Source organism: Microcebus murinus, chromosome 10 (assembly GCF_040939455.1).
Source record: "Microcebus murinus isolate Inina chromosome 10, M.murinus_Inina_mat1.0, whole genome shotgun sequence".
Taxonomy (NCBI): Eukaryota; Metazoa; Chordata; class Mammalia; order Primates; family Cheirogaleidae; genus Microcebus; species Microcebus murinus.
Genome location: NC_134113.1, coordinates 57,501,382 through 57,514,607, shown reverse-complemented (window position 1 = coordinate 57,514,607; position 13,226 = coordinate 57,501,382). Strand labels below are relative to the sequence as shown.

The 13,226-nt window shown below is 47.5% G+C and overlaps 2 protein-coding genes across 3 annotated transcripts; both read right to left on the bottom strand.

The window, feature by feature from the left end:
* Window positions 1–1,179: 1,179 nt before the first annotated feature.
* Window positions 1,180–8,704, bottom strand: MYG1 (MYG1 exonuclease). Its single transcript, XM_012763579.3, has 7 exons — window positions 8,340–8,704; window positions 8,048–8,160; window positions 4,702–4,861; window positions 2,219–2,371; window positions 1,970–2,092; window positions 1,669–1,850; window positions 1,180–1,514 (listed from the first exon to the last, which is right to left on the bottom strand). Exons 1-7 carry the CDS (start codon window positions 8,562–8,564, stop codon window positions 1,331–1,333), a joined length of 1,140 nt encoding a protein of 379 aa, XP_012619033.1. The 5' UTR covers window positions 8,565–8,704; the 3' UTR covers window positions 1,180–1,330.
* Window positions 8,705–8,838: 134 nt separating this feature from the next.
* Window positions 8,839–12,830, bottom strand: PFDN5 (prefoldin subunit 5). 2 transcript variants are annotated; one of them, XM_012763590.2, is made up of 6 exons: window positions 12,682–12,830; window positions 12,381–12,483; window positions 12,048–12,079; window positions 10,540–10,614; window positions 10,309–10,414; window positions 8,839–9,041 (listed from the first exon to the last, which is right to left on the bottom strand). In XM_012763590.2, the coding sequence occupies exons 1-6, from the start codon at window positions 12,751–12,753 to the stop codon at window positions 8,965–8,967; spliced, it is 465 nt and encodes a 154-aa protein (XP_012619044.1). In that variant the 5' UTR covers window positions 12,754–12,830; the 3' UTR covers window positions 8,839–8,964. The 2 variants fall into 2 exon arrangements, with proteins under 2 accessions (XP_012619044.1, XP_075863416.1); XM_076007301.1 differs by having other exon boundaries at window positions 8,889–9,095.
* Between the last annotated feature and the right edge of the window lie 396 nt (window positions 12,831–13,226).

Sequence of the window (13,226 nt, the reverse complement as noted above, 5' to 3'; positions counted from 1 at the left end):
CTCAAGCAATCCTCCTGCCTCAGACTCCCAAGTAGCTGGGACTATATGTATGCACCACCATGCCCGGCTAATTTTATATAAATAAATATATATATATATATATATTTTTTTTTTTTTTTTTTTTTTTTTTTTTGAGACAGAGTCTAACTTTGTTGCCCAGGCTAGAGTGAGTGCCATGGCATCAGCCTAACTCGCAGCAACCTCAACCTCCTGGGCTTAAGCAATCCTCCTCTCTCAGCCTCCCGAGTAACTGGGACTACACGCACCACCATGCCTGGCTAATTTTTTTGTGTATATATATATATATATATTTTTTTTTTGAGACAGAGTCTCGCTTTGTTGCCCAGGCTAGAGTGAGTGCCGTGGCGTCAGCCTAGCTCACAGCAACCTCAAACTCCTGGGCTCGAGTGATCCTTCTGCCTCAGCCTCCCGGGTAGCTGGGACTACAGGCATGCGCCACCATGCCCGGCTAATTTTTTTTTTTTTATATATATATCAGTTGGCCAATTAATTTCTTTCTATTTATAGTAGAGACGGGGTCTCGCTCTTGCTCAGGCTGGTTTTGAACTCCTGACCTTGAGCAATCCGCCCGCCTCGGCCTCCCAAGAGCTAGGATTACAGGCGTGAGCCACAGCGCCCGGCCTGTATATATATTTTTAGTTGGTCAATTAATTTCTATTTTTAGTAGAGACTGGGTCTCGCTCAGGCTGGTTTCAAACTCCTGACTTTGAGCAGTCTGCCAGCCTCGGCCTCTCAGAGTGCTAGGATTACAGGCATGAGCCACCATGTACGGCCTTATATATATTTTTAGTTGTCCAGATATTGTCTATTTTTAGTAGAGATGGGGTCTCACTCTTTCTCAGGCTGCTCTTGAACTCCTGACCTTGAGTGATCCTCCTGCCTCCGTCTCCCAGAGTGCTAGGATTATATGTGTGAGCCACCATGACTAGCCTGTTTTTTTTTTTTTTTTTTTGGAGATAGAGTCTCACTCTGTTGCCCAGGCAAGTGCCTTGGAGGCTGGTCTCGAACTTCCAAGCTCAAGCTATCCTCCTCCTGCCTGGGCCTCTCAAGAGTGCTAGGATTATAGACATGAGCCACTGAGCCTAGCCAAAGACCATTTTCATGGAAGACAAGTTTTCCATGGATGGGGGAGGATAGTTTCGGGATGATTCAAACACATTACATTTATTGTGTACTTTATTTCTATTCTTATTACACTGTAATGTATACTGAAATAATTATACAACTCACTGTAGGTTGGGGACCCCTGGTGTAGGGCAATCATGGGTCACAGATTGGGTCAGTATGAGTTGGAAGAAATTTTATTGGACTAGGGGGTTTGTGGTAGGTGTGGGCGCTGGGCCAAGGTGGCACGGGCCATGTTCAAGGCACCCTCTCGGGTGTGGTGCCCACCAATGAAGCCACTGGCATGGACGAAGATGCAGCCTGGGATCCCGCTGACCTGGTCCAGGGCCTTGTCCCGAAGACCTCGCCAGGGCTCTGGCAGAGGAAGCCTACAAATGAGCAGAAAGAGGGAGTTGGTGGGAGCAAATGGAGGCCTGAGGAGCCAAGAGAAATGGGAGCAGAGTAGAGGTCAAGGTTAGTAGCCTTCTATAACAGGGCTGAGACAGGCCTGAAGATCTGCAGTGTGGTTCCTTGGGGCCTCACCGGCTTTGGAATGAGTGGGGCTCCTTGGGCACACACTGTACCCGCCACTGTCCAGCCTGGTCAGTGTAGATAACAAAGGTGATGGCAACAGGGGGAGAGAGCCCAGATTCCAAGTGGTAGAGGTGTTCCTTCCAGGGACATCCTCCTTTTGCCAGTTCCACTATCTCTCCACTTGGGTCCACCTGAAAAGGAAGTGAAATATAGTTAGAAGGTTTAGGGTAGAAGCAGGAGCCCCTGTTGCCCAGCAGCCTGTCAGCAGCCACTGATCCCCAAGCCACAATGCCTCCTCCTAGGCCTGTACCTGAAATCGCTGGGCCAGGGCCTCTTCCACCAAGGCCCGGGCTGGCAGCCAGCTGTGTTGGTAGAAATCCAGTCTTTGCAGAAACTCCTCTTTGACCAGATCCATTGCACGCTTGAACCCTTCCTGGGAATGGCAGGAATGAGAACTATGGTGCTTGCCCAAACTTTGAATTTGCTAGGGCTTAGGAGGAACGAACACTCTCAGGGTTCTTACACGTCTCAGGGTCTCTTTCCCAGGGGCCCTCCTTACCTCAGTGTCTTGATCAGGCTGGTTCCAGGTAGGATTAAGTCTAGCAACCCGGGCACTCAAGGTAGTGGTCAGTGCGTATCGAGGCTCCCCCTCCTCCCACTGACAGATCCCATTGTCCACTGCATCCACCTCCTCCACAAAGTTCTCGTACATCTAAGGCAGGGGAAATGCTCTTGAGGCTACCTACCATTTGTGTAAAGTCTTACAGGTTTCAAAGTATTTTCGAACACGCTCTTTCACTTAATCTTCACAATAGCCCTGTGAGGATCTCAACATTAATAGGCTGAGGAAATGAAAAGGAAGAATTAGGAGTTCAATGGCTTGTTTAAGGTTAGAGAACTAATAGTGCTGAGATTGGAATTCAAATCACTTGATTTCTAATCCAGTGCTCACTCTAGTATACAAAGCCAAGGCCAACATATGGGGGCTACTGACTTTTGAACAAGGAAGGTCTCCAGTTCTTACGGGGGCTCTGTGAGTGTGGATCCTAATGGTTGAGTGCGGTGGGTAAATCTCTAGCTAGGCTGAGTAGGCTATTCAGTGACATCATTAAGGATGCACAGGAGGGTCTGGTCAAGCACAAAAGTCAAGTGCTGGACATCAAGAGCTGGATGTGGGGTTAGGGGTTCCAGGGAAGCCTATAATGTGCCACATGACATCAGCAGTTGCTGCATCTCCTGAGCCTAAAGAAGTGAGAAGATAATGCCTCAGGACTCTCAGGGCAGAAACACTATGGGATATGTTTTATGCAAAACTGCCCTATGACACAGGCCTCCATAGGAACACACCTATGGTATGTAGAAAAGTGCTACTCAGGGAGAGCTGAAAAAAGTTGGGTCTGGATACCAACCTTATGCTCGGTTAAAACATGGGTTTAGGCCAGGCGCGGTGGCTCACGCCTGTAATCCTAGCACTCTGGGAGGCTGAGACGGGCAGATCACTCAAGGTTGGGAGTTCAAAACCAGCCTGAGCAAGAGCGAGACCCCGTCTCTACTATAAATAGAAATGAATTGGCCAACTAAAAATATATATATAAAAAATTAGCCGGGCATGGTGGCACATGCCTGTAGTCCCAGCTACTAGGGAGGCTGAGGCAGAAGGATTGCTTGAGCCCAGGAGTTTTGAGGTTGCTGTGAGCTAGGCTGATGCCACGCCACTCTAGCCCAGGCTACAGAGTGAGACTCTGTCTCAAAAAACAGGGTGGGGGGAGGAAGGGCAGGGGCAATATATGTAACCCTAACAATATTTGTACCCCCATAATATGATAAAATAAAAGGAAAAACAAACAAACATACATGGGTTTAATTTAGTCAATTGTTTAGAAACCCTTTAGCAGTGGAAGGGAAAATTGACCTAGGCAGTCTAAAACCTACAAAACCTTCCAAAAACTTTTTTTTTTTTTTTTACTTTTTTTTTTCTTTTTTTTTAAAGATAGCTGTAGAAGATGAATTTTTTTTGAGACAGAGTTTCACTTTGTTGCCCAGGCTAGAGTGAGTGCTGTGGTATCAGCCTACCTCAACAGCAACCTCAATCTCCTGGGCTCAAGCAATCCCACTGCCTCAGCCTCCTGAGTAGCTGGGACTACAGGCATGCACCACCATGCCCAGCCAATTTTTTGTGTATATATATATATATATATATATTTTTAGTTGGTCAATTAATTTCTTTCTATTTTTAGTAGAGACGGGGTCTCACTCTTGCTCAGGCTGGTTTTGAACTACCGACCTCGAGCAATCCACCCGCCTCGGCCTCCCAGAGTGCTAGGATTACAAGTGTGAGCCACCATGCCCCACCCCTTCCAAAAACTTTAGTCATGGGGGTCATTAAATGGATAAGCTAAAACAGACCTGAACTCAACAGCCTACAAGCAAGATATACAGCTGACTAACCAGGTGTGACCTGTGTACTGCACAGGAGAAGGGTTAAGTAGGTGTCCTTTGATCTGATATGCATGCCAGGGCTATTAGTCTGTTCCTTCCCCAGTAGCAAGAAGCTGCTTGCAGAGGACCCTGGTGGAACCTGAAGATACTTTCATAATAAAACTCTTCCTAGCCGAGCTTCCCAACTCATGTGTCACCAGTGAATTACCGTGGTCTCTAAGATATGCTCCCCTCAACCTTCAGGGCAGCCAGAAACTCTCAGCTACATGCTTCCAAACATAAGCAGCCTCCCCTCTGTTTACCTAAAAGTACTAAACAATCATTGTTTATGTGTGTCAAGAAAAAGATTGGGATATGCTGCTTTTATGGTTTGCAAAGCTCTTCCCCATATATTACGTCAACACTTCACACAACTACCCCGGGATGTAGGCAGGGAGGAGATCACCAATCCCTTCTGAGAGGAGGCTGACTGAGGGTGAGGAGTATTAGGCCCTCTATAGGCCAGGAACCCTGATCTGAAGCCCAGTTCTGAGAGTGGCATGAGTGCCACTCCCAGCTGGCCTGGTGGAGACGTGTGGGACAGCTCTGTCCTCAGGTCCCCACCTTATCATAGAGGGTGCCCACCATGCTGTCCTCTTCACTAGTGCCCAGCAACTGGGCCAGCAGCTTGTGCCCGAAGTGCAGATAGATGAGTCCCGCACTGCTCAGCTTGGTCTGCCACGGTTTCCCAGGGGACAGGGAGCTCATGGTCTCTGTGAAAGACCTGAGGAGCAGAGGGAGGCAGAGCTGAGGTGAAGGAGCTGGCCCAGTTAACCCACAAGTGTGTGTGCACACATGTGCACATGTGTAGGCCTGGGTGGGGTGGGCAGGACGGGGAACATTGCCAGAGTTAGGAGGAGAAAGCCTGGCTGGGAAGGCTTTTGCTTGAGTCAATATGAACCTCGACTAGAGTCTCCATTCACACATTCATTCAACAGTGGTTAACTTGGGTTTTTGTTTTTTTTTTTGAGACAGAGTTTCACTTTGTTGCCCAGGCTAGAGTGAATGCCTTGGCGTCAGCCTCGCTCACAGCAACCTCAATCTCCTGGGCTCAAGCGATCCTCCTGCCTCAGCTTCCTGAGTAGCTGGGACTACTACAGGCATGTGCCACCATGCCCAGCTAATTTTTTCTACATATTTTTAGTTGTCCAGCTTATTTCTTTCTATTTTTAGTAGAGTAGCTGGGACTACAGGCATCCGCCACCATGCCCGGCTAATTTTTTCTATATATATTAGTTGGCCAATTAATTTCTTTCTATTTATAGTAGAGACAGGGTCTCGCTCTTGCTCAGGCTGGTTTCGAACTCCTGAGCTCAAGCAATCTGCCCGCCTCGGCCTCCCAGGGTGCTAGGGTTACAGGCGTGAGCCACTGCACCCGGCCCAGTGGTTAACTTGTTTATCAGACATTAGGGATAAAAAAACCAAGAGCCTGTCCTTGTGTTCAAATTCATCTGCTGGAGGCAGACAAACAAACCACAACCAAGTAAGCGAGTACTCCAGGTAGGTATATAATAAGGAAATGGATGGAGGGGATGAGGCAAGTGTTCAGTGGAGAGCTTTTACGACAGTCCTGAGAGATAAATTAGTGGGTTCTCACCACACAAAGGGTGAAGGAGCAAAAGCATTCCGAGTATAGGGAACAACATGTATGATGGGTAAGAGACAAGTCTCTTCATGGAACTGCCAAGAAAGGCAGCTCAGGTGTGGGGAGTGAGTGGCAAAGGATAAAGCTGAAAGGGCAGGCAGGGGCCAGACCACGGCAGGTCTCATATGCCCTGCTTTAGAGTTCGGACTTTATGTGTAGATAACGGGAAGTCACGGCAGGGGGGGGGGTGTTAAGCAGGTAGGTGTATGTTAGACACTGCACCAACCATCACGGAGAACAGATGCAAAAAGATTACCTGCAATGATCCAGGTGAGTGAGGAAGACAGGAATTTGAGCAGTGGGACAGAAAATAGGAAGAGGTATGATAGATGTTAGAAGTTGAAACTACACCCATGATTTAAGTATTAAATAAATACAAGAGTATTTATAAAATATTCACAAGTTACAAAGACAAATGACATAATAACCCCCCAAAGTTCAAAAAGAAGCAAAACTAAATATATTGATGGAAACAATGGCCCAGAGTCCACTGATGGAAACAGATGTGCTAACTATGCATAGGAACAAGGGTATGAAGAACACAACTGAGGATATTGCTTACTTCTGAGGGGAGGTAGGGCACAGGATAGGGAAGAAGCACACAGGTACAGATGCAAAGGTAATGGCAATGGTCAAGTCCTTAGGCTGAGAGATTGCTTCATGGGTATTCACTTTATGTTTGATATTCTAGAAATGTTATATTCTTATGTTTCAAATAATGCATAATATTTTTCTTTTTTAGTTTAGGTTTGTAAAGTAACGTATAATTTTTAAGTATATATAAACTAAACAATTTGAAAAAAAGAAGAGGTCAGTAATGCCAAGTGCCACAAAGAGGTTAAGGTGAGACCCTATGCCAGCTCCCTGGTTTGGTGCTAAGGATGCTGGTGCCATTTCACTGAGCAATTCCAGGGGGAGTTTGGGAGAGTGGGCTGGAGGGGAATGAACTGGAAGGGAAGAGATGGGGCCAGGGTCAGCTATTTTTTGAAAAGTAGCTGAGTCCTGAGGATGAGAGATTAGGCTGTAATTAGGAGAGTTTCCTCCTGATACCTTTTATAAAGGTAACCTGTACACTTAAAAAAAAAGAGAGAGAAACACAGACTTAAAACATAATCCTTCAGAGATAATTACTTTTAATAGTGTAGTATAATTGAGGGTTTTGTTTTTTATTCACTCCTTTGTTTCTTTTCAAGATGGAAGATACCTGATCAGGGTTTTAAGCTGTAGGGAAGGAGAAGTAGAAGCACCGGTGGTAGGATTGTGACATGAAGTTCCAAAGAAAAAAGTAACAGATTGGTTAAAAGACAGAAAATTAACCTCCAACAGAAGGGAACAACTTTTCCTGAATTGGTAGGAGGGAGCTGAGAATGTCTGGGGTTGGTAAACTGAGGAAATGCATGCAGAAAAAGCTTGATTTCCTTTAAGAAGAGGCAGGGACACTCACTGAGAATTTGATGCTGTAGAGACTTGGGGAGAAAGAGGGGAAAGGATTGGAATGGGGGCTACCCTTAAAAAACGATTTCTCTCTCTTTTTTTTTCTTCTAAAAGGCAGAGTCTCACTCTGTTGCTTGGGCTAGAGTGCCATGGTATCAGCCTCATAGCAACCTCAAACTCCTGGGCTCAAGCAATCCTCCTGCCTCAGCCTCCCAAGTAGCTGGGACAACAGGCATGTGCCACCATACTCAGCTAACCTTTTCTATGTATTTTTAGTTGGCCAATTAATTTCTTCCTATTTTTAGTAGAGATGGAGTCTCGCTCTTGCTCAGGCTGGTTTCAAACTCCTGACCTTGAGCGATCCTCCCTCCCGCCTCGGCCTCCCAGAGTGCTAGGATTACAGGCATGAGCCACCTTGCCCGGCCTGAACAAGGATTTCTCAACGGAAAGGTGCAAGTGAAGTAGATGACTACATATATCATAACTGTCGCCAAGTGCCACAATCATGTGGGCCCAGTGGTCAGGTGAGGCATATGAATGGATTAATCCTAAATGGGCTTGTTAGTTGGGGTGATGACAGTGCTGGTGGGGGTAAAAAACCTAAGCCAAGGGAAGAAGTGAGTCAGGAGGAGTTTGAGGGGTGCACTGGGAAACAAGGGAAGTCCAAGACCAGGGAGATGGGTGAAGAGCAGGCACAGCTGGAAGGATGGCTATAGTCCCAATGGGACACAGGAGTTTGATTTCAATGATGGCCCTTTGCTGACTGTGACCGTGGCTGTGGATGACTTAATTGAAGCAGAGGAAGCTAAAGGAATAGTATCTGGAACTCACCTCTGGTGATGGTCATATCGGTGTCTCTGTGGGTCATACTCGCCGCCCACGTCCACCACGATGTCACATGAAGCCAGTTTTTCCGGATCCCGGGTCCGAACAATCTCTGCATCCTGTGGGGGTCGTAGGTAAAGTGTCTGCCAGGGGGCCTCGCAGGTAGGGAATTAATGTTGGGTTTCCAGGGGATGGGGGCCGGTAGGAGGGGTGCTTGAGCTGCATGAGCTACCAGAGGGAGCCTGTTAAAGGCAGGCGGCCCGCCCCGGAGTCCGGCAGCCAGTTTCCGTGGACGTACCCGGTACTCTGGGAGGAGGCGAAGCAATGCGCATGCCAGCGCCTCGTCGCAGTGGAAGGTGCCGTTGTGCGTCCCGATCCGGAGCGGTGCCATGAGGTTGTTGCGGGGTCGTTTGGGGGGCACGACGGACTCTGGGCCAAGCATGCGGTGCCACGTTCGGAGGGGAGGCGGAGACGACGGCAGCAGCAGCAGTGTTAAAAGGCAGCGAAAGCAGCGGCGGCCCATGCGGCCCGCTCGTGGGAAGGCGGAAGCACCAACCCGGAAGGAAAAGCGTGCAGGTTACCGCATTTCCGCTTGCCCACCATTCCCATGGCAACCGGTTCCGCAGAGTACACAGCCCAGCGCAGGATTTCTCCCCGGCTAACCGAACGGCTCCAGGGTGGAGCCTTCCAGAAGAGTGCTGCATCTCTTCCTGCTTATCAGGCAGGGACCCAAACTCTCGACTACCCCTATCCCATTTCATCACCAGGCCCTTGCTTAAAGCAAGAAAACACCAATATTCTGCCCAGCTCGCATATTTATTGGCATTACAAGACCCTTCCCTTCCCCGACCACAGGAAGCCACGCCCACAGAGTCCCAGGCCCCTGAAGCAGGGTCCCTCTGCCCCATTTCTGCAACAAACTCTCAGGCCTTAGCAGTAGTCTGAGCTGCCCCCAGGGCTGTGAGCTGCTGAATCTTCTGGCTCATCATTTCCATGACAGCTGTGGGGGGAGGGGGGAAAGACTCAGATACTGGTTAGAAGTTAACTGGAGAACCTAGAGTTAAGGAAAAGTGAAAAAGAAGTTTAAGGCTAGGCAGAGGACAAACTGCAGATTGCTAGTAAAACTTAGCACAGTGATCCCACTGTGGTGGTCACACACTAACACAAATTTCGAGTCCACAATGTGTGGGTCAATACGCTAATCACTGAGATATAAAAATGAACACATAACACTTGTACCCCCATAATATGCTAAAATAAATTTGTTGTCCCTGGGGAAAAAAAAATGAACACAATACGGTATTAAATGAGTCAGACATAACCAGAAAATTACAATGTGGAAAGGTTTTTGCCTTTAGAACAATGGTTCCCAACCCTGACTGTAACAGAATCACCTGGGGAGCTTTTTAAAAAGCACTGACCCCATTCAAAGCTTGCCAGAAGTAAAAGCAAAAAAAAAAAGTAAAATAAAAAATAAAAATAATAAACACTGACCTCTTAAGACCACTGCCCTTCTCCCCACTTCCAGGTTGATTTAGCTGGTCTGAAGTGCACCCATTCTTTCTTTTTTTTTGAGACAGAGTCTTGCTTTGTTGCCCAGGCTAGAGTGAGTGCCGTGGCATCAGCCTAGCTCACAGCAACCTCAAACTCCTGGGCTCAAGCAATCTTTCTGCCTCAGCCTCCCCAGCAGCTGGGACTACAGGCATGTGCCACCATGCCTGGCTAAATTTTTCTATATATTTTAGTTGGCCAATTAATTTCTTTCTATTTATAGTAGAGACGGGTCTAGCTCAGGCTGGTTTCGAACTCCTGACCTTGAGCAATCCGCCCGCCTTGGCCTCCCAGAGTACTAGGATCACAGGCGTGAGCCACCTCACCCGGCCCAAGGCTTTCTTTTTAAACTTCCTGAGTGATTCTAATATGCAGCGAAGGTTGTAATTGCTAGCTAGTATTTAGTGTTATGTTTCCTTCCTGTGTGTTCATTTACATGCATCTCATCCCCCTTTCCATTCCCATTAAATAGGAGCTCCACACAAGCATAAAGACAGATTTCCTTCGTCTACATTTCTCAAACACCCAACCCAGGAATTTAATAATAGTGGGTATGCAATACACAGATTCTGGAGAATAACACATCAAAATGCCAAAGAGAAATAAAGACACAGTTTTAATCCAGCAAAGGGGACCCCCCCCCACCATGGTTCACACTGCAATCCATGTTATTATGGAGACAGACAGGGTCAAAAGGTTCCCCAAACAGAGCTCACCCTGTTTCATGGCATGCTTCTCCTGGAGAGCTGGCTGGATTTTCTCCATCTGCTTGGTTAAGAAGTCTATTTTCCTCTTGAAGAAGTCCTTGGCATCCTCAGCCGTCTCCAAGATCAGAGGCAAATGAGGGGCTAAATGGAGATACTCCCTCCCACCCCCATGCACTTTAGATCTTCCCCTAAATTCCCCTTCTCTGTTCATTGGGGCATCACATGCTTCCTCCCACTTACCTTCTCTACATAGTAGCCAGTTCCCACATCAATGAGCACATGTTCTACATCATGTAGCTTCCCAGGGACATACATCTGAGAAGCAAGGATTAAGGGAAAAACTAGCAAGCATGAGCCACGATTCCCTGTTACCTAGGCTGCTTGGCCTCATAAGACCCTCCTTTTCCTAAAGAGCTACAAGGCATGAGGACTGAATAATCTGGAGGCCTTAGAACTATACCTCTAACTCCAAATAGAGACAGATAGAAAAACTGGTTCCTTATGTAGAAAATGATATATGCTGGAACACTTTTTTTCTGATCCCATCTCCCACCCTCCAAGCAGTTCTTGCAATTCTTCCCATTAGCCTCTGCAGAATGCCAAGAAATAACGTTTTTCTATTGCTCTAGAGCAGGCAACCTCAAACTACGGCCCTCGGGCCACATGCCGCCTGCCTAGAATATTTATCCAGCCCGCTGGGTGTTTTTGCCACTGCTGCCAGGCCTGCTTAGCAGCCGACTCGTCCCGGGCCCAGTGCCCACTCTCCAACGGTCTGAAGACAGTGAACTGGCCCCATTTAAAAAGTTTGAGGACCCCTGCTCTAGAGTAGTACAAATGAAAAAGCCGGCCTCAATTCCCCTCAATACCCTTATTCTAGCTAATTCCCGATAGATTTAATATTTAGTCTTTAACCATTCCCTACTACAATGTTTCTTTCAGCCTGGCACTTCTCAGATTACAGATTAAAGGTGCCCTATTGCCATAACTTGCTCATTCAAGTAAAACATTCAATAGATAGACACAATCCAGGTTTCTTAATGGCAGCACTTTAGGAATGAGCCACAATTAAGCTGAAATCAAGGATTAATAAACAGGCCAGGCACAGTGGCTCATGCCTGTAATCCTAGCACTCTGGGAGGCTGAGACAGGAGGATCACTTGAGGTCAGGAGTTCAAGACACCTGAGCAAAAGCAAGACCCGGTCTCTACTAAAAATAGAAAAACTTAGATGGCTGTGGTGGCATGCACCTGTAGACCCAGCTACTCAAGAGGCTGAGGCAGGAGGATCGCTTAGGTCCAGGAGTTTGAGGTTGCTGTGAGCTAGGCTGATGCCACAGCACTCTAGCCCAGGCAACAGACGACAGAGCAAGACTCTGTCTCAAAAAAAAAAAAAAAAAAAAGGATTAACAAATAGAGCCAACCTCCCTGTTTCATACTCTCTTATTTTTCTATTGTCTGTCTTCTAAATTATTAGCAAAAGTATGAACTAGCAGCTTTACCTCCGTATTAAATAACCTCAAATAGCAAAGGGAAATATCATACCTCAACTTTACATACTCCTTGGCATTAGCTAGATGTTGGTCTTAAGTCAGATACGAGAGGTGTATACAAGCGTGTATATTACTCTTATTATTCTCAAAATCATGAGGGGTACTCTGGAGTAATCAAAACTCCCCCCCCCCTTTTTGTGGGGAGCGTGAGGGAGAAAGGGAGAAGGCAGCCCGGTAGCTGTTACAATGGAAAGGATACAGAACTCGTCAGTGGGACGAGTAATTCTTTCCCTGTGAAAGCAATGAAGACAAACACCTGGGGAAGGTTGGCAGCTCCAACCTTAAGTAAGACGTTAAAGGGAGTTCCAACCCAGCACAGCGCCCACCGACAGTGTGAAAAAAAATGGCAACAGGGGCAACAGGAGCAGAGAAATGTTCTGTACATTTCAAATCTGGTAGGCAACATGCAATGGGCTCATGAAGCGGTACACAAAATGTAACGGGTTGTCTTCTCATCTCAGGTAAAGAAAGTTGGATTAGGAGGTGGGACGAGAGAAACAGGCTCACCACATTCCCCGGGTTACCCTCATACCCTCGTTGCTCTTGTTAAGCACGTTCAGACAGTCCTTGGCTTCCACATACTTGGTCTGTACCACCTTGAGCTGGGCAATGGACGTGGACAAGAACTCCACTTCCTACAAAGAACGGGAAACAGGATCAAGGTGGGGACAGAGGGGAGAAGAGCACGCCAAAGAGGGGGCGGGTCCTGGAACCGGATAGGGGTTTCGCCTGGGAAAGGTAGCCTCCCAAACTGGGAGGGAACGCGGGGTGAGGAAGTATGTATGGGCAGGGGGATGTGTAGCGGGAAAGAGGTGCCTCTGGGCCTTCCCTACCTGGTCCAGCTGATTCTTGAGCATTTCTAGTTGTGGCAGATTCAGCTCCGTGATGTTAATCGACTGCGCCATGTTGGGAAGGAGGACTAAAGAAGAGGAAGCCGGCTTGTCGAGCAACGCTCTAGCCGTCCTCTACGCATCTCGATGGCCGCGCCAGGGGGCCTAGCTGCGCCAGACATCTCTATGATCCTCCCTCCCGGAAGGGAATGAGGGGCTGGAACCTCTCAGACTCACTTTTGGTTGGAGGAGACAGAGGCGCGGTGTTTGCATAAAATATCTTAAGCCTAGCGCTGTCAAGTTGTAACGAACAGGACTCCTGCCATCAAGGAACTTAAAAATCTTAAAGTCTTCAGGACACAACCACAACATTGCAAAGTAGTGTATGCTAGCCCACGTGGGTGGTATCAGCCTAGAGACTAACAGGCCAGGAGGAAACCTGTGTTCTTCGGTCTGGGGAGTAGCACCGTGAAAGTGGTGTTTTGAGCAGATGAAGCCGAAGAGAGTCTGAAGGTGAAGAGAACAAAAAGGAGGCACCAATGCCAACC